General features: G+C 58.8%; 1 protein-coding gene across 2 annotated transcripts in view; it reads left to right on the top strand.

Moving 5' to 3' along the window:
- The window catches only part of LOC120385141 (alpha-2-macroglobulin-like protein 1), a 60,033-nt gene extending 36,582 nt beyond the window's left edge, over positions 1-23,451 (top strand). For both annotated transcript variants that reach the window (XM_039504246.1, XM_039504247.1), the window contains 21 exons: positions 240-419; positions 4,857-4,980; positions 7,321-7,477; positions 9,435-9,660; positions 9,906-10,032; positions 10,567-10,688; positions 12,085-12,136; positions 12,574-12,648; positions 13,057-13,233; positions 13,598-13,679; positions 14,875-15,031; positions 16,274-16,348; positions 17,097-17,253; positions 19,493-19,704; positions 19,960-20,175; positions 20,325-20,449; positions 20,869-20,959; positions 21,384-21,452; positions 21,901-22,003; positions 22,678-22,719; positions 23,061-23,451. In XM_039504246.1, coding sequence (XP_039360180.1) covers positions 240-419; positions 4,857-4,980; positions 7,321-7,477; positions 9,435-9,660; positions 9,906-10,032; positions 10,567-10,688; positions 12,085-12,136; positions 12,574-12,648; positions 13,057-13,233; positions 13,598-13,679; positions 14,875-15,031; positions 16,274-16,348; positions 17,097-17,253; positions 19,493-19,704; positions 19,960-20,175; positions 20,325-20,449; positions 20,869-20,959; positions 21,384-21,452; positions 21,901-22,003; positions 22,678-22,719; positions 23,061-23,068 — 2,577 coding nt within the window. In that variant the 3' untranslated portion in view covers positions 23,069-23,451. The remainder of the gene's footprint in view (positions 1-239; positions 420-4,856; positions 4,981-7,320; positions 7,478-9,434; positions 9,661-9,905; positions 10,033-10,566; positions 10,689-12,084; positions 12,137-12,573; positions 12,649-13,056; positions 13,234-13,597; positions 13,680-14,874; positions 15,032-16,273; positions 16,349-17,096; positions 17,254-19,492; positions 19,705-19,959; positions 20,176-20,324; positions 20,450-20,868; positions 20,960-21,383; positions 21,453-21,900; positions 22,004-22,677; positions 22,720-23,060) is intronic.
- The last annotated feature ends 314 nt before the right edge of the window (positions 23,452-23,765 follow it).

Raw genomic sequence — 23,765 nt, 5'->3', positions numbered from 1 at the left:
CAACTGGCCAGGTGCATTGTGGGAGTTGTCCCTTCCAGGGTGCTAGAAAGGAATGGATGTGGGGGAGCTGCAGCGACAGACGCCCATGCGGGAGATGGGGTTGGGTGGAGGGAGGCATCTGTGCTGGAGATTGGCCAGGGCGATTGGGGAGGTTTGTGGGGTGATGCATCTGTCAGAGAAGGGGCTTGAATTGGGCTCTGACTTAGCTTCCACACCTCATGTTGTCTGTTTATTTTTAGGTCTATAACTTGCTCCCCCGTTTTCCCCAAGGAGACTATCCCGCTGCGGCTCGAGAGCCCGAGTCAGGCGATTGTCCATATTTCTCTGAATACCCTGACTACGTGGATCCCGGGCAGTGGCGTCACAGAAGGCCCCAGTCTGTCCAGTTTTCTGACAGTGACTCCTACCGTTTATTTAAGGTAAAGTAAATGTGGAGCCAGAGTGTGATGAGGCCACAGTTGCTGACCTGGAGCCTCAAAATCAGGGAGAGAAATATACATAGGTAATGGGGCCAGATCCCCAGCTGGTGTAAATGGTCCTAACATCATTGAAGTCAAAAGGGCCGGATCCCCAGCTGGTGTAAATTGACACAGCACCATTGGAGTCAATGAAATGACGCCGATTATGCTGAGGCCCATGGTGGGAGGGACATGGTAGTGCTGGCTTGCCTGAGATACCGCTGATCATGAGGGGCTGTTGACTCACCTGTGGACCCTAGAGAGAGCTGAGAAACTTGCCCTCAAGCAGCCTTGTCCCTTCAACAGAGATCCCAGAGGTTGGTGCTGGGATCTCGCTCTTCGCTCCTGAGTGCTTGAGTGCGTGTTCCAAGGTCCTGCCTTGTCTCCTGCTTTTATCCAGTGGGTCTGTGCAGTGCCAGGAGCGTGAGTGAGGAGGCGTAGCTTGCAATGCCTTCGGTCTGCTGCCGACGTGCAGCTCTTTGTGTCCATCACACTGTTGTAGAAATTTCTGTCCATTCCAGCTGAGGAATAAGGAGAGACGGACACAGCTAGTCAAGCAAGGAGCCCCAGGAGGGGCGATCCGTTTATTTCAATTGGGTTTGAGCTCATATGTCAGCAAGAACAAAGAACACACTTACACCAGCTGAGGAATAAGGAGAGACGGACACAGCTAGTCAAGCAAGGAGCCCCAGGAGGGGCGATCCGTTTATTTCAATTGGGTTTGAGCTCATATGTCAGCAAGAACAAAGAACACACTTACACCAAAGTATTATATACAGTTGACTATGATAATCTATAGCTCTATGATTGGCCAACATTTGCTATCATTACCATACATAATTAGCAAGCTACATGAATCTGCCCCTCTTGTGACCCCTTGTGTTAGTTTGCAAACCAAGTAGTTAGTTATCTATAGGATGCAGGCACAGAAAGTTCCATTGTCGGCGAGCTTGGAGTTTGGCTACATTTCCTCTCGAAGGATCTTCCAGAGTTAAGACTATCCATAGCTGACGCTGCATTTTTCCCTGCTCCTTTTTCCTATGTGTACGTGACAAACTTGCCCCTTATTATGGAATAATTTTATTTCAACACAAAGCCACAAAGGTTTAGTCGAGTGCTTTACCCAGGGTCCAGTTGAGACTGGGGCATAGCAGAGCTGTCTGGCTGTTCAGGTGAGGCTGCGATTAGGTTGGGGAAAACAACCAGAAGAGATGGCAGAGATTGTCGCCCACAAGTTTGCAATGTGCAGCTCACAATGACTATAGCTGCTTTGAGTTGATCAGACAGCAGCTGTAGCCAGGGCAGCATTTCTCCACATAAGTCTGATCAAACGGTTGCAACCTTTTCAGTCTGGCGTGGACCTTGCTACCATTATCCAGGCCTTTGTCACCTCAAGTCTTGGGTTACTGCATTGTGCTCCACAGGCAAAGCACCATTAGAGTCTTGGGCTGGTGCAGAACTCTGGAGCTGTGGCTAGTGGGGGGGCACAAATGAAAGATTCTGGGGGGGTCACATGCCCCCCAGACTCCTCGGGATGCCTGTAGTGGGGACACAGTGGCACTCTAGTCTCAGTGTGTCCATGCAGCGCGTGGAGTGAGGAAGCCACAGGCAATTCATTCAGACCTGCTGAATCACTCTCTGCATTTGTTGGAATAAGCTTTGAGGTTATTCTTGTGTGTTATTCCCGAGTGTTACTTAGTTCTGTATCATATAGCAAAGATGTTACTCTTGCCCCTAAAAAGTTAAAATCTGTGTTCTAAAATATCTGAGAAGCAAAACCAAGGAAACTTGCAGTTGAAGTGAGCACCTTTTAATGTAGCTCAGGGGGCATATGCCTCCCCAGCAGAGGTGACACATGCGGGGGGCATGCAAGGTCATATCCCTCCACCCCCGATTTCTCAGGATGCCTCTGTAGGGTTGCCAACTTTCTACTCACACAAAACCGAACACCCTTGCCCCACCCCTTGTCTGAGGCCCCGCCCCCGCTCACTCCATACCCCCCGCTCGCTCTCCTCACCCACACTCACTTGCTCATTTTCACTGGGCTGGTTCGGGGGGCTGGGTGGCAGTAGTGGGTGAGGACTCCAGCTGGGGGTGTGGGCTCTGGAGTGGGGCCAGAAGGAGTTCAGAGTACGGGAGGGGGCTCCAGGCTGAGGCAGGGGGTTGGGATGCGAGAGGGGGTGAGGACTCTGGCTTGGGGTGCAGACTCTGGGGTGGGGCCAGGGATGAGGGGGTTGGGATGCAGAAGAGGGCTCCAGACTGGAGGGTAGAGCCGAGGAGTTCAGAATATGGGAGGGGGCTCTGGGCTGAGGCAGGGGTGAGGGGGTGGTAGGAGGTACAGGCTCTGGGCTGGGAGTGCAGGTTCTGGGGTGGGGCCAGAAATTAGGGGTTCAGGGTGGGGGAGGGACCTCTGGGCTGGGACTGAGGGGTTCAGAGGACAGGAGGGGGATCAGGGGTGCAGGCTCTGGGGTGGGGCTGGGGATGAGGGGTTTGGAGTGCAAGAGGGGGATCAGGGCTGGTATTGAGGGGTTTGGAGGACGGGAGGGGGATCAGGGCTGGGGCAGGGGATTGTGGCCTGGGAGAGGGTCAGGGGTGCAGTCTCCGGGCAGCACACACCTCAAGCAGCTCCTGGAAGCAGTGGCATGTCCCCTATCCGGCTCCTATGTGGAGGCTCAGCCAGGTGGCTCTGCACGCTGTCCCGTCTGTAGGTGCTGCCCCCCGCAGCTCCCATTGGCCACGGTTCCCAGCCAATGGGAGCTGCAGGGGCAGCATTTGGGGTGGAGGCAGCAGGCGGAGCCCCCTGGCTGCCCCTACGTGTAGGAGTCCGAGGTGGACATACCAGCTGCTTCCCAGGAGCCGCGCAGCATGGAGGCTAGCAGGGAGCCTGCCAACCCTGCTGCGCAGCGTCACCAACTGGACACTCAATGGCCCCGGACCCACCAAAATCCCTTTTCAACCGGATGTTCCAGTCAAAAATTGGACACCTGGTCACCCTACGCCTCTGGTGGGGACGCTCAGTAGCAAGGAGGCAGCACTGCGCCTGGCAGTGGCACTCTCCCTGTGTCCCTACAGCCAAGGGGAGGAAGGAAACAGCCAGGTGGCTGGCTGCTGACTGAGCTCTTCCCCCACCACATAGGGCTGCTGCGCCTTCTCTGCTGCTGGAGTCCCAGCGCTGCTGCCTGCTTTGCAAACCATCCGCCCAGGTGAGTCAAAGAGTGGCGGCAGAGGCAACACATGTGACTCCAGAAGCAAAGAAGGTGCAGCAGCCCCAAGTGGCGGGAGAGGAGCTCAGCCAGCAGCCAAACACTCTCCTGCTTCCTCCCTCCCTGGGCTGCAGGGACACAGGGAGAGTGCCACAGTGGTGATCAGCAGAGCTGCTGGAGTTGTTAAAAAAGGAGGGGGAAACTGGCTGCGGGGTGTTCTCTACAGGAGACCCTCAGTCTAGTTGGGGAGTCATAGAATCATGGAATCATACCAGTCAGGGCTTTGTCAAGCTGGGCTTTAAAAACCTCTAAGGATGGAAATTCCACCACCTCCCTAGGTAACCCCATTCCAGTGCTTCACCACCCTCCTAGTGAATTTTTTTTCCTAATATCCAACCTAGACCTCCCCCACTGCAACTTGAGACCATTGCTCCTTGTTCTGTCATCTGCCACCAGTGGGAACATCCGAGCTCCATCTTCTTTGGAACCTCGCTTCAGGTAGCTGAAGCCTGTTATCAAATCCCCCCTCACTCTTCTCTTCTGCAGATTAAATAAACCCAGTACCCTCAGCGTCTCCTCATAAGCCATGTGCCCCGGCCCCTAATCATTTTCATTGCCATCCGCTGGACTCTCTCCAATTTGTCCACATCCTTTCTGTAGTGGGGGGACCAAAACTGGACGCAATACTCCAGATGTGTCCTCACCAGTGCCAAAAGGGGAATAATCACTCCCCTCAATCTGCTGGAAATGCTCCTTCTAATGCACCAGAAACCTGAGTCACCAGAACATGCTGACCTTGGAGGTCAACTAATGCTACAAGGCCCATCTGTTTCTCCAGCATCTGAGGGTGGGTTTGTGGACAGCAGAGTGGCATGGCAGTGAGTGGGGTATTTTGTCGAATTGAATTGCTAGACTGGTTGTTCATTGCATTGTCCAGGTTGAGCCGTGGGGCTGGGAGGGTTGTTTGTGTGATGAGTTGCTGTTATGTGAGCATCTGGAGTTTAGGAGACTTGCCTCCTCTCATCCAAGCAAACTTACAGATATAGTACCACAGTCTTGGGTCTGCTAGTATTTCAGCTTTATTGCTTCATAGTTATTTTCCCTTTAAATGAGCAGCGAAAAACAGCCTCTTGCTGCTGCCTCTTGTACAGTGTTTTGCTGGTTGTATTGTTTTCCCCTCTTTCCTTTGTCCCAGGATGCGGCTTTGAAAATTCTCACCAATGCCAACACCAAGAAACCTTTCATCTGCCCTGATATTCCGATCTTCAGATACAGCAGTCAAGCCCACTTGAAGGTCGGCCTTCCAGGAATTCCAGGGGGTGAGTTCCCATCCTTTTTGTTTCTGAAATTCCCTATGGATTCTCCATTCCCTGAAGGCCAGAAATGGGATTGGTCAGGGTGGGGAAAGCCCTCAGAGTCGCTAGGAGAGAGCTCTATGAAACCATCTGCCCAGAGTGAAGCAGCACTCAGAAAAGCCAGCCCGTGTTGGTGGTAGGTTACAGAGAACGTGTCTCAATGGCGTTAGCGAGAGCACTGACCACCTTCATGTGGAGCCTTGCACTCAGTTTTGGTTGTTGCTCCTGAGCTGGGGAAGGCCTAGATAAAGGCAATGCCAATGAGGGATTTCGTGGCAGAACGAAGGTTGTTTAGTCTAGGAAAAAAGAAGAGGAGGGGACTTTGCTGAGATGTTTCAGATTCTGATGGATTTAGAGGAAAGAGCTCAGTCCCTGCTTTGGATCCTGCCGCACAATATGAGACCCAGGGGATATTTGCTTGAATGAACAGACAGCTGGGAGATTTAGAACAAATAGAAATAAATTCTGGAGGATTCACTGAAGCTTCAGGAGTTATGGAGTCAGATACTGTGGCCACAGAGGGTCTGTCTCCACTGCTAGTGAACACCTGTGGCTGGCTTATGTCAGCTGACTCACGGGGCTCGAACTATGAGGTTGTTTAATTGCAGTGTAGACATTCGGGCTCAGGCTGGAGTCTGGGCTCCAGAACCCTCTCCCCACGCAGGGTCTCAGAGTCCGGGCTCCAGCCCGTGCCTGACTGTCTACACCTCAGTTAAACAGCCCTGGAGCCAGGGGCAGCTCCAGCTTTTCTGCCACCCCAAGCAGCAAAAAAAAAAGACGAGCGGCAGCACTTCAGCGGCAGCTCAATCGCGCTGCTTCTTCAGTGGCAATTCAGCGGCGGGTCCTCCCTCTCTTCCTCTTCGGCGGCAATTGAGCGGCAGTTCAAAGAGGGAATGAGAGACCCGCCGCTGAATTCCCGATGAAGACCCGGATGTGCCACCCCAATATCAGATGGAGTGCCACCCCTTTGAATTGGCCGCCCCAAGCACCTGCTTCCTACGCTGGTGCCTGGAGCTGGCCCTGCCTGGAGCCCGAGCCCTGCGAGCCTGAGCCAGCTGACACAAGCCAGCCATGGGTATTTAACAGCAGTGTAGAGATATACTTGGAGAGCTGGAGCTGTGCAAGGCTATCAAATCTCTTGCTTCAGGACATCAGCTAATCACTGCAGGGGTCAGGAAGGGCTCATGACTGGTTTGTTTATTTTGATCTGTTGCCGGCTTTGACCAACATCCAGGACCAGACATACACTTTATAAACTGCACAATAATCAAACCCACCTAATGTCAGAGATACTGCCAGGGAGAGCTGTTGGTGGGGTGGGGGTGGGGTGGGCGTTGCCATGTCTAACGGTGCGGGGAGGGTTGGGGTGTGTGAGGAGGGGGTTGCTGTGTCTAACACTGTTGGGGGAGGAGGGTTGGTGTGTGTGAGGGGAGGGCGTTGCTGTGTCTAACACTGGGGGAAGGGGGGTTGGCGTGTGTGAGGAGGGCGTTACCATGTCTAACGCTGTGGGGATGTTGGTGGGGAGGAGAGGGTGTTGCTGTGTCTAACGCTGGGGAAGGGTGTTGGTGTGTGTGAGGAGGGCGTTGCCATGTCTAATGCTGGGGGGGCTGTTGGGGTGTGTGAGAGGAGGTCGTTGCTGTGTCTAACACTGTAGGGGGAGGGGGGTTGGTGTGTGTGAGGGGAGGGCGTTGCCATATCTAATGCTGTGGAGTGGGTGTTGGTGGGGGAGAAGAGGGTGTTGCTGTGTCTAACGCTGTGGGGGAGGGGGGTTGGTGTGTGTGAGGGGAGGGTGTTGCCATGTCTAATGCTGTGGAGTGGGTGTTGGTGGGGGAGAAGAGGGCGTTGCTGTGTCTAACGCTGGGGGGGAAGGGTGTTGGGGTGTGTGAGGGGAGGGCGTTGTGTCTAACGCTGTGTGGAGGAGGGGTGTTGGGGCGTGTGAGGGGAGGGCGTTGCTGTGTCTAACGCTGGGGGGGAAGGGTGTTGGGGTGTGTGAGGGGAGGGCGTTGTGTCTAACGCTGTGTGGAGGAGGGGTGTTGGGGTGTGTGAGGGGAGGCTGTTGTGTCTAACGCTGTGTGGAGGAGGGGTGTTGGGGTGTGTGAGGGGAGGGCGTTGTGTCTAACGCTGTGTGGAGGAGGGGTGTTGGCGTGGGTGAATGTGGACGGGGGTAGTGTGCCTAGTGGTGTTTTTGCGGAGGGGAGGGGCGTTGTTGCAGGTGGGAGGGTTGGTGTGGGGGAAAGGCCTCTGTGCCTGAAGCTGCCCGTGTGCGGGTGACGAGCCTGGCTACTCCCGTTCACACTTTTCTAGACTCTTCCAATAGACCCGAGATTTTGAGGATGAACGTACTCATGGAGCGTGGTGGATTAGGCAACGCCCTGCCGGAGCCAGAGCCCAGCACCGAGGAGGCGCCAGCGCCACGTGCCTACTTCCCAGAGACGTGGCTATGGGACCTGGTCCCTGTGGGGTGAGTGAGGAGCTACTGCAGATCTTCCCTATGGAGCAGCCTCTATGCCTGGCCCTCTAAAGCAGTGGTCCCCAAACTTTTGAAGGTTGTCCCCCCTCTTTCCCTTGCCCCTGCCCCTGCCCCTGGTCAGGAGCTGGGGTCAGAAGTGGGGCCATGGCTCCAAGGGGTGGGGGCAGCAAACAGGGATAAGGGAGCTGAGGCTGCAGCTGAGGGTGGGGCTGGGGACAGGAGCAGGGCCGGGGACAGAGTTGTGGCCAGGGGTTGAGGTTCGGGGTGGGGGCAGGAGCAGAGCCGCAGCCAGGCTGCAGTGGGGACTGGATGCCAGGCCTGCAGCCGGGTGCGACTCTGCCCCTGGCCTCACCCCTGCATCCACTCTTTGTCCCGGGCTGGGAACGGAGCCATGGCCAGGGGCCAAGGGTGACGGCGGGGCTGGGGTCAGGAGTGGAGCCGCAGCCCTGCCGCACTGGGGGCTGGCAGCGAGGCCCCCAGCCAGGTGCAGAGCCGTGCCCAGGCTGGGGATGGGGCCATGGCTGGGGGTGGGGCTGGAACAGAGCTGGGTGTAGGGCAGGGCTGGTGGCGCTCCCTCCCCTGCATGAGGGCTGGCCTGAGCCAGCCGTGCCCCACCCCTGAACATTTCTCCATGCCCCCTTAGGGGGGTGGACCCCACAGTTTTGGGACCTCTGCTCTAAAGACTTCCCTTGTTGCTTCTCTGATGCATCCAAATATCCTGAGCTAACCCCAGATAAAGGCTCCAGACAACAGGGACAGAGAAGGAGCCGTGGGACTGAATTTGGCAGGCCTCAGGAAGGGGAACAGCGATGGCACTGCATCATCTTTCTGGCCTCCACATTCCTAGAGCAGCTGAAGGTAGATTCAGCCCCCAGCTGAGAGGAGAGAGACCTTTGTGCCAGCCAGTAAGCACGCTTCATGCTGGCTTACGGCTGCTTTAAGCCCCCTGTGTGCTCCCGTAGTAGCCCGAAGGGGCCTTATCAAGGGCCGAATTGAGTCCCGTGTCCAGGCTTGGCAGAATTCAATTTTAATTTTTTATAATTATCATTTTGACAGAGAATATCGATGTTTATTTTTAAGCACGTTTGGAGAAAACGATGGGAGATCAGACAACAGGGCAGGCCAGACAGTAATTATTTAATGTCAATAGACATTGGTAGTGGCTTTCACTCGGAGGCCAGCAGGCCTAGTGGACAGGTCATGGCTCAACAGTTTTTCCTACCCTGAAAGTCCTGGGATGGGCTTCTCTGATGGTGCCAAGCAATATATTGTTCCCCAAATGAATAGGCAGAGGGGAAAGTCGGGGGACTGGGCCCTCCCTTTTCTCCAGGTCCTGGCCCAGCGCCCAAGGGAAAGAGGCACGGACTGCCTCACTTGTCTCTTCCTAGCATACCTAACCAGTCTTCTCTCAGTTACATCTGGGCTGCTTCCGACCTCCCTGCTTTCTCTTCGGCTTGGTTGCAACCTCTATCCCCCGCTAGCGGGGAGTTCCCTATGAGTCCCAGCAGCTCAGTTGGTCCAATAAGTGATCCCCAGCCCTCCTCCCAGGGTTCAGTTATTCTCCCTCATCCGCCTGCTCTGCGGTTAAGGACTTGGGGGGACGGGGATTAGACTGATGTTTGTCTGGAACCTCACCTTCAACCTTGCTGCCTTGGGTGACTCTGCCAGAAGGATGAGACTCCTGACAGCATCGCTCTCAGGATCATGGAAACACTCATGCCGCTCCACCACATCCAGGTCACAATTCTCTGGGACGGGGACATGAATCTGGAGGACGCCTGTGCATAAATTCTTTTAATGTGGAGACACCATTGTCCACAAGGGACATTCCCTGGGATTCGATACTACTGTCCAACATACAGCTGCTATCCAGAGGTTGAGGTGGGATGACAGAGAAAACCTGAGTTGCATGTTTGTCTAAAATTGCTTTGTGTCCGTCCCGGCCCAGCGAGGGGGGCTCCAAGGACGTCCCAGTCTCGGTGCCGGACACCATCACGGAGTGGAAAGCTGGGATGTTCTGCACGGCGGAGCTGGGCTTTGGGCTCTCACCCACGGCCACCTTCACGGCCTTCAAACCCTTCTTTGTGGAGCTGGCCTTGCCGTACTCCGTGATCCGGGGAGAGGCCTTCGCCCTAAAGGCCACTGTCTTCAACTACCTGCGGCAGTGCATCAAGGTGAGCGCCACCCGGGGCTGGGCTGCAGGGGCTGCTGGGGCCGGTGACCTGGGGCTGGGGGGCTGGGCAGCGGTGCAGGCCGGCGAGTGGCACCGGCAGTCACTGGCTGTGACCCTGTGACCACTGGGGTCAGCACATCGCGGTGAGGGGGCCTGAGCCCCAGAGGGGTCACGTCTCAGCTGGAGCTGGCATGTGTGAGAACGTCCCCCACAGCCCTAAGAGGGCTCTCGTGTTGGGTCCCACAGGTGCGGGTGACGCTGGCAGAGTCTGCGCAGTTCCAGGTGCAGCCGGGCGAGGACGGCGCCTACACCAGCTGCCTCTGTGCAGACGAAGGGAAAACCTTCCAATGGGAGGTGACGGCGAGCAGCCTGGGTAAGGGCACCGGGGGCTCTGTGCCGGAGGGGAGGGGCAGGGAAGTGGGAGGGCTCTGTACAGTGGGGGGGCAGAGAAGGGGGGCTGGAGCCTTCGCGCTAAGGAGGCAGATAGGGGCCCTTGGAGGCTCTGCGTGGGGGACAGACGGGTAAGGGGCATTGGAGGCTCTGTGCTGGGAGTGAGGAGGAGGGCGCAGGATGGGGTCACTCAGGGCTTGGTACCAAGCGGAGGGGATGAGAAGAGCTGTGGGGGAGGGGGCTGAGAGGACACCCCAGCAGTGAAACCTCTTACGTCCTAATCACCATTTCCCACAGTCACTTCCCTCCGTCCTTCCCTTCCCCTCTGGCCTTCTCTCTCTTTTCTCCCCATTCCCTCTCACACTCTCTCTTCATTTTCTTTCTTTTTTTACTATTCCCTCCCTTCTTCACCACCCTTCCCTTCAAGTATCCTCCCACCCTCGGACCCGGGCTCCTCTCTGCCTCGGGCAGGGGCGCTGGTGTGTCTAACGGGGGCGTCTCCCGCCTTGCTCTGCAGGGGAGGTGAACTTCACCGTCAGCACCGAGGCTCTGCGCACCGAGGAGCTGTGCGGCAACGAGCTGGCCGTGGTGCCGGCCCAGGGGCGAGTGGACACTGTGATAAAGCCCCTGCTGGTCCAGGTCAGTGTCTGGTCGGGGCCTCTGGGCAGAGCAGAGGGAGATCCGGGGCCTGGGACTCACCCCCTGGTGGCCGTGGGCCGAGTCTGCACTTGTGATTGTTCTTTGTCCTGCCACAGAAAATAATGCCCCAGCACCGCGCCGTCCGTGTCCCGGACCCCGACCTGCACTGCCCTGTCACGCAGCCCCATCCCAGAGAGATCAGGGAGCTGGCAGGAGAGTCCTGGGGCAGACAGAGACGGGGGTTACCCCAAGGGGGGTGGCTGAGTGTGACACACGGGAGGGGTCGAGGGGGCTGAGTGTGACACACGGGAGGGCTTGAGGGGACGGAGGGAACTAGCAGAGGGAAGTTCCGCGCTGAAGAGGAAGAAGCTGCGAGATCTGCTGGGCTGGGAACAGTCTCCCTGGGGAAGGGACGGGAGCCCCATCGCTGGGGCGCTGAGAGATGGATATGCCTGTGTCATAGGTTTGTTCCCCACTTTGAACTTTAGCGTCCACAAGCTGGGGACCTGCATGGACTCCTCTAAACATAACTCCTAGTTTAGATCTGGTTCTTGCTGCCACCAGCCCGGTTTCAGTGTCTGGCACACTCTCTGTTCCCCCAAAACTTTCCCTGGGAACACAGATCCAAACTCCTTGGATCTTAACACAAAGGGAAATCAACCATTCCCCCACCTTCCCCATCCCCTAGTCGTTGGGAGAGATCACCTTGATTCAAAATCCTTGAATCAAACAAAGAGGGATTCCCTTTTCCCCTCCTCCTCTTCCCTGAGATTCCAAACAAGGAAAGAAATCAATCAGGTTCTAAAAAGAAAAGATTTTATTAAAAGAAAGAAAGAAAGAACACTATCTCTGTAACACCAGGATGAAAAAATACAGGGTCTAACTTATAAATCTGGAGAGACTTCCCCCCCCTCCTTTCTCAGAATAATCAAAGTAACAGCAAACAGAAATAAAGAGATTTCTCCAGTAACACACATTTGCAAATACAGAAATTAATTATAAGACTAATCCGCCTTTCTAATACTCACTATACTGAATAGAAGAAAATACTTCAAGAAACTTGGAGAGCCTGGGTATATGTCTGGCCCCTCTTAGATCCAAAGAGAGAATAAAACCCCAGACAAAGACTTCCCTCCACAGAGATTTGAAATTATCTTGTCCCTTGATTGGTCCTCTGGTCAGGTGTCCGTCAGGTTACTGACCTTGTTAACCCTTTACAGGTAAAAGAGACCTTAACCCTTAACTATCTGTTTATGACACCCTGAGCCCCACAGCACGGGCTGTAGGGGATGATCCTGCCCTGGCTAGCGGCACTGGCTGACCCAGCAGGCCCTGTCAGGCTGTGACGTGCACGGTCCCTTCTCCTGACCTTCTGTCTCGTGCTCCTTCCCCACAGCCGGGGGGGATCCTGGAGGAGAAGGCGCACAGCTCCCTGCTCTGCCAGGAAGGTAGGTTCCCAGCGCATGTGCGGGGCTCAGTGGGTGTCACTAACGCGGGGAGTCTCTTGGCTGCGGCATGTCAGTGATGGCTGAGCCGCTGGATGGCCCAGCTAGGGGCACAGGAGCCGCCAGGCCGGACCGGACCAGGGGGCATCCAGGCCAATGTCCTGCCTGGGACAGGGTCCAGGCCCAGCTGCCCGGGGAAGATGCACCCCCTAGTGGGCAGTTATGGAACCGTCTGCCACGGGCCGAAGGCTTGAGCACGTCTGGCTCCTGCTCCCAAGTCTGACTGGGCCCCTTTTACGCCAGCTCCTCTCCCCTGCAGCCTGGCCCCCGTGTGTACGAGAGCCCCGTACGGTGAGGAATGGAGGGATCTGATTGGCTGGAGGCAGGTGCAGGTTCCTAACAGGCCTTTAACGGTGTGTCTTTGCCTTCGTGTTACGCAGCGTCCGAAGAAATCTCCTTGCAGCTGCCTGCGAACGTCCTGGCGGGGTCCGAGCGGGCCCACGTGACTGTCCTGGGTAAGGAATTCCCCTGCCCCATCCCTGCCAGAGCACAGTACCCTTCGCCAGCCGGCCCATCTGTGGCCCAGCGCTCTGATCAGAGAGGCCGGGGCATCACGGATGGAAAAGACCAATGAGGTCTAGTGGGTGTCTGGTTCCGGGGCAGGACTGGTCCCTGCAGTCTGTGCTCCAGGGCCTCGTCCCCAGCGAGGGGCAATAGACTCCCGCGGTGGTGCCATGAAGCTGTGCCAGGGCATTGGCATCTTGAGCATTCATCACCACATATCCGCGTAACCCCACCAGGCCTGAATCGAACTGGGGGTTCTGGGCCCCCACATGCCAGGAGTCCACTGATGTGGTGTTAGGGACAGGGCAGCTGTTGTGCAGCCTGGTAATTCTCTGCTCCCCCAACTCCCTTGGTGCCAGGAGACATAATGGGCACGGCTCTGCAGAACATAGACCGCCTGCTGGCCATGCCCTACGGCTGCGGAGAGCAGAACATGGTCCGGTTTGCTCCCAACATCTACATCCAGCAGTACCTGGAGAAGAGCGGGCAGCTGAGCCCGGAGATCAGAGACAAGGCCAAGGGATTCCTCCAGAGCGGTGAGTGTCCTCCTGCCCCTGCGCCCCCAGGGCATGGCGGGGCCATGCGAGGGCCCTGTCCATCCCACCTCTGGGGGTCAGGGAATGAGATCCTTGGCCTTTCCTCTCTGGGGCACCAGTCCTGAGGCCCAGGACATAAGGACTGTTTGACTCAGGGTTCAGGCAATGGGAGAGGAGCTTTCCCCTCTAGGGGGCGATGGTTGGGATCCAGCCCCCTATTCAAACCAACCCCTGGAATCTCTGAGTCTCAGCATCGTGGGGGAGAGGAGGGCTAGCGGGCCCCACGGGGTGCAGGCTGGGGGTGGATTCTAGCCCCTGGGGGTGAGCGGATCCAGGACTCGCTGTCTCTCTCCCGTCTCCGCAGGCTACCAGCGCGAGCTGCTCTATAAGCACAACGACGGCTCTTACAGCGCCTTTGGGGAGAGAGACGCCACGGGCAACACCTGGTGAGGGGCCGGACGGCATGGGCGAGTCAGGGCTCTGAGTGGGCAGGGCCTTCTTAGGGGGCTTATTCCTTCACTCTCTCACTTCCTTGGTCCTTCTTGCATGAACAGAGAGCAACAATAACCGAAGTCCAAAGGCGCAAACAATTTGATGTTTATTGGGGTGAACTTCCAGCAAGAAATTATTCTCGTTTCCTTCCTTAGTGTCCCCCTTCCCAGCTTTGACACCACAGAACCTTGCCTGTGTCCCTGTTCCCATTCCCTGTTCCCATTCCCCCCCTTAGCAATTCCCCCACCTCCTGTTCCTATTCCCATTCCCCCCTTACTTCCTGATTGACTGCAGACTATATAGTAAACCCTGAGTTCCGCTTAGCTATACCTTAACCAATCATTTTGCTGAAATTTAACTAATCAATCCTAACATCCTGTAACATGGTTATTTAACCAATTGTATCCCACCACCTTAATTGGTTTATACCCAACAAAATTAATTATACACCAGACAGAAACAATCACAGAACCAGACAGAGACCATGCAAATAAAAATACAAAACAATACAGAAGCGAGGATTTCACACCCCAGCTACTGATAAGTGAGTTCTTGCCAGACAGGATGCCATCAAACCAAGTTTCCTTTTACATCTTCTAGGCTCTTCCCTTTCTCTGGAGGTGACAGGAATATCAGGACAGGGTTGTATTCCTAACAGCCCAATAGCCCCTTATTTCAATGTGACTAGTTTGGAATGTGAGGATGTGACCAGACACTTGCCAGTTTATGGCTGCCTCTGCTGCTTAGCCGAAGACCTTAGCCTAAGAACCAGGCCTCAGATTGTCCCTTACACATACAGAGAGTGATTTTGATTCTTTCTTTTATACCTCTATAACTTGCTAAGTGAGAAGAATACACCTAAATTCTTAAAATATAGGCCTTTACAGACAGGCTTGAATATCTATATCCTAACAAGTCTACCAGGCTGCAGCCTGACCCCCAGCCCCACTGCTATTCCAGTCCTGCTCCCCACACAGCTCTGCCCCACTTACTCACTCCAAACCCCCACCCCGTTCCGGTCTTGGGCTCCCCTGACAACTCTGCTCACCCCCACAATGCTGACCCCCAGCCCCGTCCCCCACGCACCTCCCTCCTGGCCCGCAGCATCTCCTGCAGCGTGTCCCTCTCACGGGGTCTCTCCCCGCCCAGGCTGACGGCCTTCGTTCTCAAGTCCTTCGGCCAGGCCAGGCCCTACATCTCCATCGACGAGAAGCACCTAGAGGACGCCCTAAGGTGGCTGCAACGTCACCAGCTGGAGAGCGGCTGCTTCCGCAGTGTGGGGAAGCTGTTCCACAACACCCTGCAGGTGGGAGGCTGGGGGGATGGGCTGATGGGATGGGGGAGGAGGGGACAAGCTGGGGAAGGGGCTGGGGGCCCCTCATGGCAGCTGGTTGTTGTGACCCGTTTCGGGTTGGGGGATTCCCCTGGGTTTTTAGCGATGGCTGAAAGGCTGGAACAGCCGGGGCAGCGGGTTATTGCACCGAACGAGGGAGCAGCCCTGGGCCAGCCCCCCCGGCTCCTGCACAGCCCGGTCTCCCCGCGGGCACTGAGCAGACCCCGCACTCATTGCCTGGCACAGAAACCCTGAGGGGCAGGGCCCAGCCCAGCCCTGAAGTCATGTGTCTCCCACAACTCCCCATGCGGCTCAGTCAGAAGGGCTGTCGCGGTGCATCATGGGAGATGTAGTCCGAAGGAGCCAAGTCCACGGGGAGGCAGGGGCACGAGGCGAGTCCAGCTGAATGTTGAACTTGTTCGCAGTGGAAGGTTTCAGTTCAGGTCGCCAACCCGAGAGGCTGCGATTTGGGCCCCACCAACCCACCGCAGAATGTTGCGTTTCTATTTTCCCAACGGAAATCAAAACATTTCAGCAAAAGTAACATTTTCCCTCAAAGTTTCGGTTTTGTGGAAACTGCATCGTCTGTCGAGAAATCGTTTCAACAGGAAATTCCCACCCAGCTCGAGTCACAGCCCAATTCCTGCCACTGCCCCGGAGTTTGCAGGGAGCCGGGACACTACGGGAGGGGCCGGGGCTGTACCCGGCCGTTTGGGAGCGAGAAGGAGACAAATCTTAGGCAACGTCCGGATTTCTGCATGGGGGGGACTATTTAATGATCAGGAACTTGCCCAGTGAGGGGCGAATCCCTCAGCCTCTGCAGAAACAGCCCCTGGTCTTCACAGAAAATCTGGTAAATGTCAGTTCAAACAAACTTCCCAGCCTCTGGTTCCAGGGGGGCTCAGATAGGGTTTTATGCTGAAATTTTATACAACCTTGACAATGGAGCAGCTACCGCCTCTCCCTAGAACAAAGCTGTGGAACTCACTGCCACAGTGTGGCCTCCTTGGCTGCTACAACTGGGGCAGCTGCTCCGGACCCAGATGGTCCTGGCAGGTCCCAGCAGGAGGCAGGACCCAAACCCAGCCACTCAGAGCGCTGGAGCCGGTTCTTCTCTGTCCCAATGGGCCTGTCCTGGGCAGCGTCTCACCTGCTCCAGGCAATGTATCCTGCAGCTCTGTCTGAGCTGGCTCCCGGTGTCTCCATCCCCCTCAGGGCGGCGTGGTGGACGAGCTCTCTCTCTCAGCTTACATCACGTCGGCGCTGCTGGAACTGGGGCAGCCGCTCACGGTGAGGCCAAGCCCCACTGTCCCAGGGGAGGGGCCGGCAGTCGGGAGGCAATTGGAGATTGTTGGTGACAGTGAGGGGGGAGTTAGTGCCAGGGAAGGGTTTGGGGTGAGACAGGGGAGTTGTGGGGGGTTGGCATCAGGGAAAGATTTGGGGTGAGGTGGGGGAACTGTGGGGGGTTGGTACCAGGGAGGGATTTGGGGTGCTGTTGAGGGCAGTGGGGAGAGGGGTTGGTACTGGGAGGTGGGTCCAGGAGAGGTTGGGATGGGGACAGTGGGTCAGGGCATCAGGAAGAATCAGCAGCTCGGCCAGTTTCTCGGTCTGGCTCTGGGGCGGATCTGGGCGAAGCTTGGACGGGCTGTTTATAGATGGGCCCAGGGCACGGGCGGTGGTGGGGAGGGACGGGACGGGGGAGGTGACAGCTGCCTGCCTGCTGGAGCATTCTTGAGGCCCCATGGGGTGGGTGCCGGGAGACACACCCAGGCGCAGGGGGTCTCTTCTGGCCAGCTCAGCCTGACGGGGAGTCTGTTCGGTGTCTAGCGCTCAGGGGAGGGGGTCTGGCGAGGCTTGTGGGACGCAGGGTGCGGGTGGCGGTGGGGGGGAGATGGGTTGTGGGAGGTGACGACAGGCTGGTGGGAGGGGCTGTTAGGGCCCCATGGGGTGGGTGCCGGGGGACACACCCAGGCGCGGGGCGTCTCCTCTGGCCGGCTCAGCCTGACGGGGAGTCTGTTTGGTATCTCCCCCATCCCAGGACCCCACGGTGACCAGGGCCCTCCAGTGCCTCCGGGAGTCGAGCACCAGCGACCTCTACACGCAGGCGCTGCTGGCCTACGCCTTCGGGCTGGCGGGGAGCACTGAGCTGCGGGACGCCCTCCTGCAGCGCCTGGCCCAGCACAGCGTCAGCGCCGGTACCGGCAGCACCTCGCTCTAGTGCTCCCCTCGCTGCCGGCCTCTGGGCCCAGGGCAGGGCCAGCTGCCCCCCACGGCCCTGCCCACCCAGGGGCCCCCTGCCCCGGGGCCTCCTCAGCCTGGCAGGGGAGCTGGGTCTCCGTGGCCCAGTCAGTCCGTGGTCTCTGCTGAGGCTGCCAGCGAGGGGCCGACGCGCCGGGCTCTGTCGTGAGGACACTTCTCCCCTCAGAGCTGGAGTGAGATCGTCCCGCCATTTCCCAGGGCCCAGCGCACGGAGCGAAGGGGGGCGAGGCTGGGTCGCTGCCAGCCTGGGGGGATCGGAGCTGAGCGCCTAGAGGGGCACAGCCCCGTGTTCCAACGCAGCCCTCTAAAGCGCCCGGGGCCAGGAGCGTGACGGGTCCAGTGGGCTCCGAGCCCTGGGGCAGGGCCTTGCGTAGGCAGCTCCCAGGGGAACGGGGTGTAACCGAGCACTGGGGAGATGCCGCAGGATCCCAACCCCCATCTGTGTTGGGGACATCCCAGCTGGGGAGTCCCTGCCTGAGGCTTCTCGGCTTGGCCTGGCTAATGCTGGAAGGGGACAGTCTGCCCTAGGCCGGGGCCGGCTCGGCCCTGCTGTCTCTGGGAGAGGGGGTTGTACAGGGAAGCAGATCTCTGGGTGTCCCCTGGTCTGCACCATGTGCCCCCCATGGATCCCTGGGAGGCTGCCCGTCCCCCAGCTCCAGTTCCCCCAGCCTGTCCCTGCTCAGATGCCCTTGGGTTTGTGGCGCTCCCAGCCCAGCCCCGGTGTGAGTGATGGTGCCTGGGACCAGCTCCCCATAGGGCAGGAGGTCCCATGGGAGGCCTGAGGCCCACTGGGAGCGCGGCTGGGGATGCAGGAGGTGGCGCTGCCCTGTGTCGGTGCTGAGCTGAAGGAGCCCTCGGCATGAGGCCAGGGGGCGCTGGGAGTCCCAGGTTGGGCCCCTCACACTCGTCATGAACACGTCCCAGTGGTCTCTGTGCATCTCCTCGGCTCCATTCGAGCTCAGACTGAGCTGTGCTGGGAGCTGAGGCCTGGCGCGCTCGGGCCCTGGGGAGACGTCCCCCCACAGAGAGGAGCCCCCTGCATGGTCTGGGCGGCTCGGTCGTGTCTTAGCTGAGGTGAAAAGTCCCTTCTCTCCAAGCCCCGGCGCAGCGACTGCAGCTGGTCTGTGCCTGAGAGTTGTGTGTGTCCCCTCCTGCCCCGTCCCGAGGTGGGTAAGAAGTGCTGGGAGCAGCACGTGGCTCCTGCCCCATGGAGGGGAGAGGTGGGGGCTCTGCTCCTGGGGCAGCGAGGGGCCACCAGGCACTGCGGTAAAACAGCCCTCGGGTTACAGGACCCATCTGTGACGTTACAAGACCCATCTGTGAGGTCCATAAGACACCGTGGGGTCCGGTGATAACTCAGTGTCAGCTCCACCGCTGCCCTTCAGCTGGGTCCAGCTCCCGCTCCAGCCCCCATGGGCCCCACACTCCCTCAGGGGCTCTCTGCCCTCCCACCCCCCCCAGCAGTGGCCACACTAGGCATAAGCAAATTAAGCAATTGCTTCGGGCCCAAGCAGCTCACAGCCCTGCCAGCTTTTTGAGCGGGGGTTGGGCAGGGGAGGAGGCCTGTGGGTGCGCCACTGTCTGCACCATGCACCCCATCAGGGCTTCTTCTCAGCCCCATTCGAGCTCAGACTGAGCTGTGCTCCTAGGGGTGCACTGAGGGCCCGTTGGACACTGGACTGAAACAGCCCTCGGGTGATGGTCCCGTCTTCAAGGCCCCAGTGATCACTCAGGAGGGGGGTGTTAACCCGGCATCAGCTCTGCCCCCTGCTCTTTGCCTGGGCCAGCTTCTGGGCAGGGGCCAAATTAACACAGGGGATCTCTGCCCCCCTCTAGTGGCTGCACCCCAGAGAGCTTTAGTGGGTGTCTGGAGCCGGTGACCCCCCTGGGCTCAGCTTGTAGCTCGGGCAGCAGAGGCTCAGGGGTTTTGAGTCAGAGATCCAGGGTTCAGTCCCTGCTGATGACCCATCCGGGGGTATCGTGTTACACTTGTGTAGCCCTCCTGTGCGCTGTGAATCACCTGCCGTGTCCTGCCCCAGTGGTGGCTGCATTCAGTGGGGAGCAGGAGTCCCTCTGGCCTGGGAAGCCCCTGGGGCCCCTTTGGAAAGCAACCAGGTGACCCACTGTGTTGTAACTGCAGCCGTGGGGCTGCCCTTCCCTCGGCCCCTCTCCTAGGGGGACAGCTCCACTGGCAGAGGAAGGTGAAGGCCCTGCCCAGCCCCTATGGGAACCAGGCGCCGTCGGCGGAGGTGGAGATGACGGCTTACGTGCTCCTGGCCTATCTCTCCCTGCCCAACGTGTCTGCTGCCGACATGGCGACCGCCGCCCAGATCGTCCGCTGGCTCAGCAAGCAGCAGAACCCCTACGGGGGCTTCGCCTCCACGCAGGTAACACCCCTGCCCTCGGGCAAACCAGCGCTGGGTCCCTGGTGCAGGAAGGGGCCCCTGAGAGCTGCATCTCTGCAGCTGAGCCAAGGCCCTTCCTGGGAGAGGGAGTCCTGGGTGCAGAGCCCCCTGCCCTCAGGGGCTGGGGGCCAGGGTCCCGGTGTCAGTGCCCCGGCGGGTCCCGATCGTGCTGCAGTGAGTCTGAGCCGGGCTCCTCTCCCCAGAGCGTGACAGCAGCTCGGTGACTCTCCTCCCCAGGACACGGTGGTGGCCCTGCAGGCCCTGGCCAAATACGCAGCCCTGACGTACAGCGCGAGCGGGGCTGTGTCGGTGACGGTGAACTCCCAGGCTGGGGCCCGGCAGCAATTCCACGTGGACAACGCCAACCGGCTGGTGCTGCAGCAAGCGGCCCTGCAGGAGATCCCCGGGCAGTACACGGTGCGGGCCAGCGGCAAGGGCTGTGTCTTTGTGCAGGTGAGTGCAGGAGCCCCTGGGGCCCAGCCAGCCCAGTGGTGACTGGCTGTGCCCTTGCCCTGCGCCACGGCGCCTGGCTCTGGGCCCAGGCTCTGATCTGCGGTGGCGGAGGCAGCAGGCTCTGCTCCAACCTCTTGCTTGTCTCCCAGCTGATCCTGCGCTACAACGTGCCGCCCCCAAAGAGCGCCGTGACCTTTGACCTGCGGGTGGAGACAGAGCCGAAGGAGTGCACCGAGAACGCCACATCCCGCTTCGGCCTCGTGCTGCACGCCCGGTACGAGCCCCAGCCCCCACCCCCGTGGGGTCCGAGTGCCTGGGGGCAGGGGCAGGCCCCAGGCAGCGGGGAAATGGCCGAGGCAGAGCCGCCCCACTGCAGGAATCCATCGCCGGGGGAGCCATCCCCCCACAGGGCTCGGGGCAGAGGCGGGGGCCCCTTGGAATGTGCCAGGGGCTAAAGGGCTGGTCCCGGGGCTGATCTAATGGACAGTCGGCTCCCAAGCAGCTTCTGGGGCCGGGCCCCTTGCTGGGGAGCTAAGGGCTGGCCGGGGGCTAGCGGGGCCACTGCCCAGAGCAGGCAGAGGCATGAGTGATGCCTGCAGGGCCGAGAGGACGGGAGGCCTCCACTCCCCCTCCACCCCCCTGGGGTCTGTATCCAGGGCAAACCCCAACCTCAGCACACGTCTCCTGTTGCAGGTACAGTGGGGAGCGCCCAGCCACCAACATGGCCATCATCGAGGCCAAGCTGCCGTCCGGCTACATCCCCGTCCAAAGCTCCCTGCGGCAGGTGAGCTTCCCAGGGAGGAGAACAGGCCGGGCCAGTCACACAGCATGAAACCAGGGGCTGATCCATGGGGGAGAGCCCAGACCCCCAGGAGAGCACAGATTGCAGCTCTGACCCCCAGGGGGAGCTCCCCCTGCAGAGGCCTGCCCCCTGCTGTGGGGCACTGTGCAGCCCTGGGTCTCCCATCCAGTCACTGAGCAGGTCCTGACCCTGCTTAGCTCCCCCTACAACACAACGCCCATTTCTAGACTCCTGCCCCTCCCCCAGCGGACACCCAGTGCTCAGGTGTGACTGGCATGGGGGGTGGCAGCCAGGCCCCTCGGCCTTGGGGGCGTTTGGTGCCCCATGTCGCAGGCCTCAGCAGAGCAGTGACTCCAGCCCCAGCCCCTCCCTTCCTTACTCGGCCGTTTCCTCCCTCTGCTCCTAGCTGGAGAAGCAGCCTTTGGTGAAGAGGCTGGAGGTGCAGAAGGACCAGGTGACGCTCTATCTGGACCAGGTGAGTGCGGGTGGCTCGGGGCTCCGGGGGCCTGGTGTGAACAGGGAGGGCGTGTCCTACCCTGGCTCCACCCCCATTACAGCTGCTCTCATGGGCTCTGTGTCACATGCACGGTGAGGGGTCACTGAAATCTCCCCTGGTTCCAAGTGACTCGTTTCCATAAAGGACGGGGAGATGGGACCAGACCAGCCAAACCCCAGGGAGGGCCAAGAACGGAGTGACGGGGAGCTCAGGGTTGGGGAGGCTGGAGCTGAGCCCTGAGTGTGATGAAAGGGGGTCACATTTTGCAGGGGGCGGAACAGGGATTCGGGGGGAGCATTTTCTCACTGCTCCAGGCTGCAGGGCCAGGGGGAAGTGGCTGGGCCAGGCTGAGCCTCGGGGAGGACGGGGTTCGAGCTACCAGTGCAGCCGTTCAGCCCAGGCACTCGCTCTGTCGCTCTCTCTGTAGCTGACGAAGGAGGCGGCGAGTTTCACCTTCTCCCTGGAGCAGGAATTCCCTGTGAAGAATCTCAGAGCAGCCCCGGTGAGACTGTACGATTACTACGAGACGGGTGAGTCCCGCCCTGGCTCCGCTCCCATTACAGCTACTCGCTAGGCTCTGTGCCACAGTCAGTGGCTGGGTGGGCATGTCCTACGCTTGCTCCACCCCCATTACAGCTGTTCTTGTGGGCTCTGTGTCACACTCAGGGCGTGGGGTCACCGAAATCTCCCCAGGATCCAAGTGCCCCATTTCCATAAATCCCACTCAGGTCAGAGCCTTCCCGGTTTCGATCTGTGGGGTCGCTCACCGCGAGGGACACGGGAGCCGTGTGCTCATCGTGCTAGTGGGGGGCGTGTGGCTGGTGTAACTGGGGCCGTCCCAGCAGGAACAGGCGAGTCCCGCCCCTTCAGGGCCCCCCACGGTTCCCCTGCCATCCAGCTCCTCAGACGCCCGCAGAATCCTTTGTGCTGGGCCAGGAGGTGGCAGGATGGTTTCCCTGGGTGTTTTCAGGGGTGACTCAGTGGTGATTTCTCCGCCCGTCTGACTTACTTGGAGATGGGGGATGGGAGAGAGCGCACAGCCCCACTCAGACAGCTGGGGGTGACCTCCCTCTCCCTTCTAGGGCTCAGACCTACTGCAGGGATCCCCTGGGGCTGGGGGAACAGACTCTGCCTCTGTGGGATGGGGGAGGGGTTCTCATCCCCCCACTGGGTCCTCCATTCCTTACATCCCTTGCTGTTGCAGGTGAACACACAGAGGCTGAGTACAGTGCCCCCTGCGGCTCAGGTAGGTGTGATGCACCCACATACAACTCCAGTCCCTACAGCTTTATGGGTGGGGGAGTCCATGGGCCGGAGAGGTGTGTGTGTGTTGTAAATGGCAAAGAAGGGGGAGATTGAAGCATGGAACCCACCAGGACCATGTGTGTGTGTGGGAGGGCAGGAGACATCTGGGGGAAAGGGTCTATGTGGGGCACAAGAGAATCTGTCTTGAGGGCAGGGGGTGACTCTGAGGGGAGAGTCTTATTGGGGGGTTAGAGAGTCTAGGGGGCCATGTCCACAGCTGTCTGCTGGGTGTTGTGGGGTGTTTTTGATCCTGTCTCAGAGGATATTTGTGTTTGTTTAAAGCCCCTTAGGCCGACACGATGGAAAATTCCCGCTGAAGCCCCTGCCCCTGCTGGGCAGCCCCCTCCCCTCCCATCCCGAGAGCCCCGCGCCGGCAGCCGACACCCCAGGATCGGGGGGACATGGATAGGCCTTGTCTCAGCTGCTTCTCTTCTCCGAACCAGCTGCGCTATCCCTCTTAGCACCTTCTTCAGCCAACGCCTCCCTGTTTGCTCTGCAAACATCCCACCTGCTCTCCCATCTCTCAGCCCCCAGACTGGCCGCGTGATCCCAGCTGTCTGTCACACGCGGGGACCAGTTGCTGCAGTGGGGACCCCTGGGGTTTGCTGCCCCTTCTGCCTGGAGCCTCAGTGTAAAACAAAATACAAAAACCCACCTCTTTGTGAGGCTCTTTTGTCGCTTTGTTCCTGCCCTGCTGCTGCTCCTCACATGGCTCCTGTGCATCCTTAGTGCAGCCAGATCCTGGGACCGTGGCTCTGTCCCCTTTCCCAGCCCTTCGGTCATTGCTGTTGGGTTTGGCTTTAACCTTGGGTCGGGCAGCGGCAGCCCCCTGGGTTCCAGCCCCAGCTGGCAGAGCTGCCCTCGTTACACACGTCTACATGAAAATGAACCAGTTCAAGTGAAGTTAGTTTTGAAACCAGTTTACTTACCCCAGTGAAAACCCCAGTGTGGATGCACTTATTGTGGTGTGGCGGAGGTTGTTTTTGT

This window comes from Mauremys reevesii, linkage group 17, assembly GCF_016161935.1.
Source record: "Mauremys reevesii isolate NIE-2019 linkage group 17, ASM1616193v1, whole genome shotgun sequence".
Classification (NCBI taxonomy): Eukaryota; Metazoa; Chordata; order Testudines; family Geoemydidae; genus Mauremys; species Mauremys reevesii.
The sequence above is the reverse complement of the archived record's forward strand: the minus strand, read 5'-3'. Positions and strand labels throughout refer to the sequence as shown.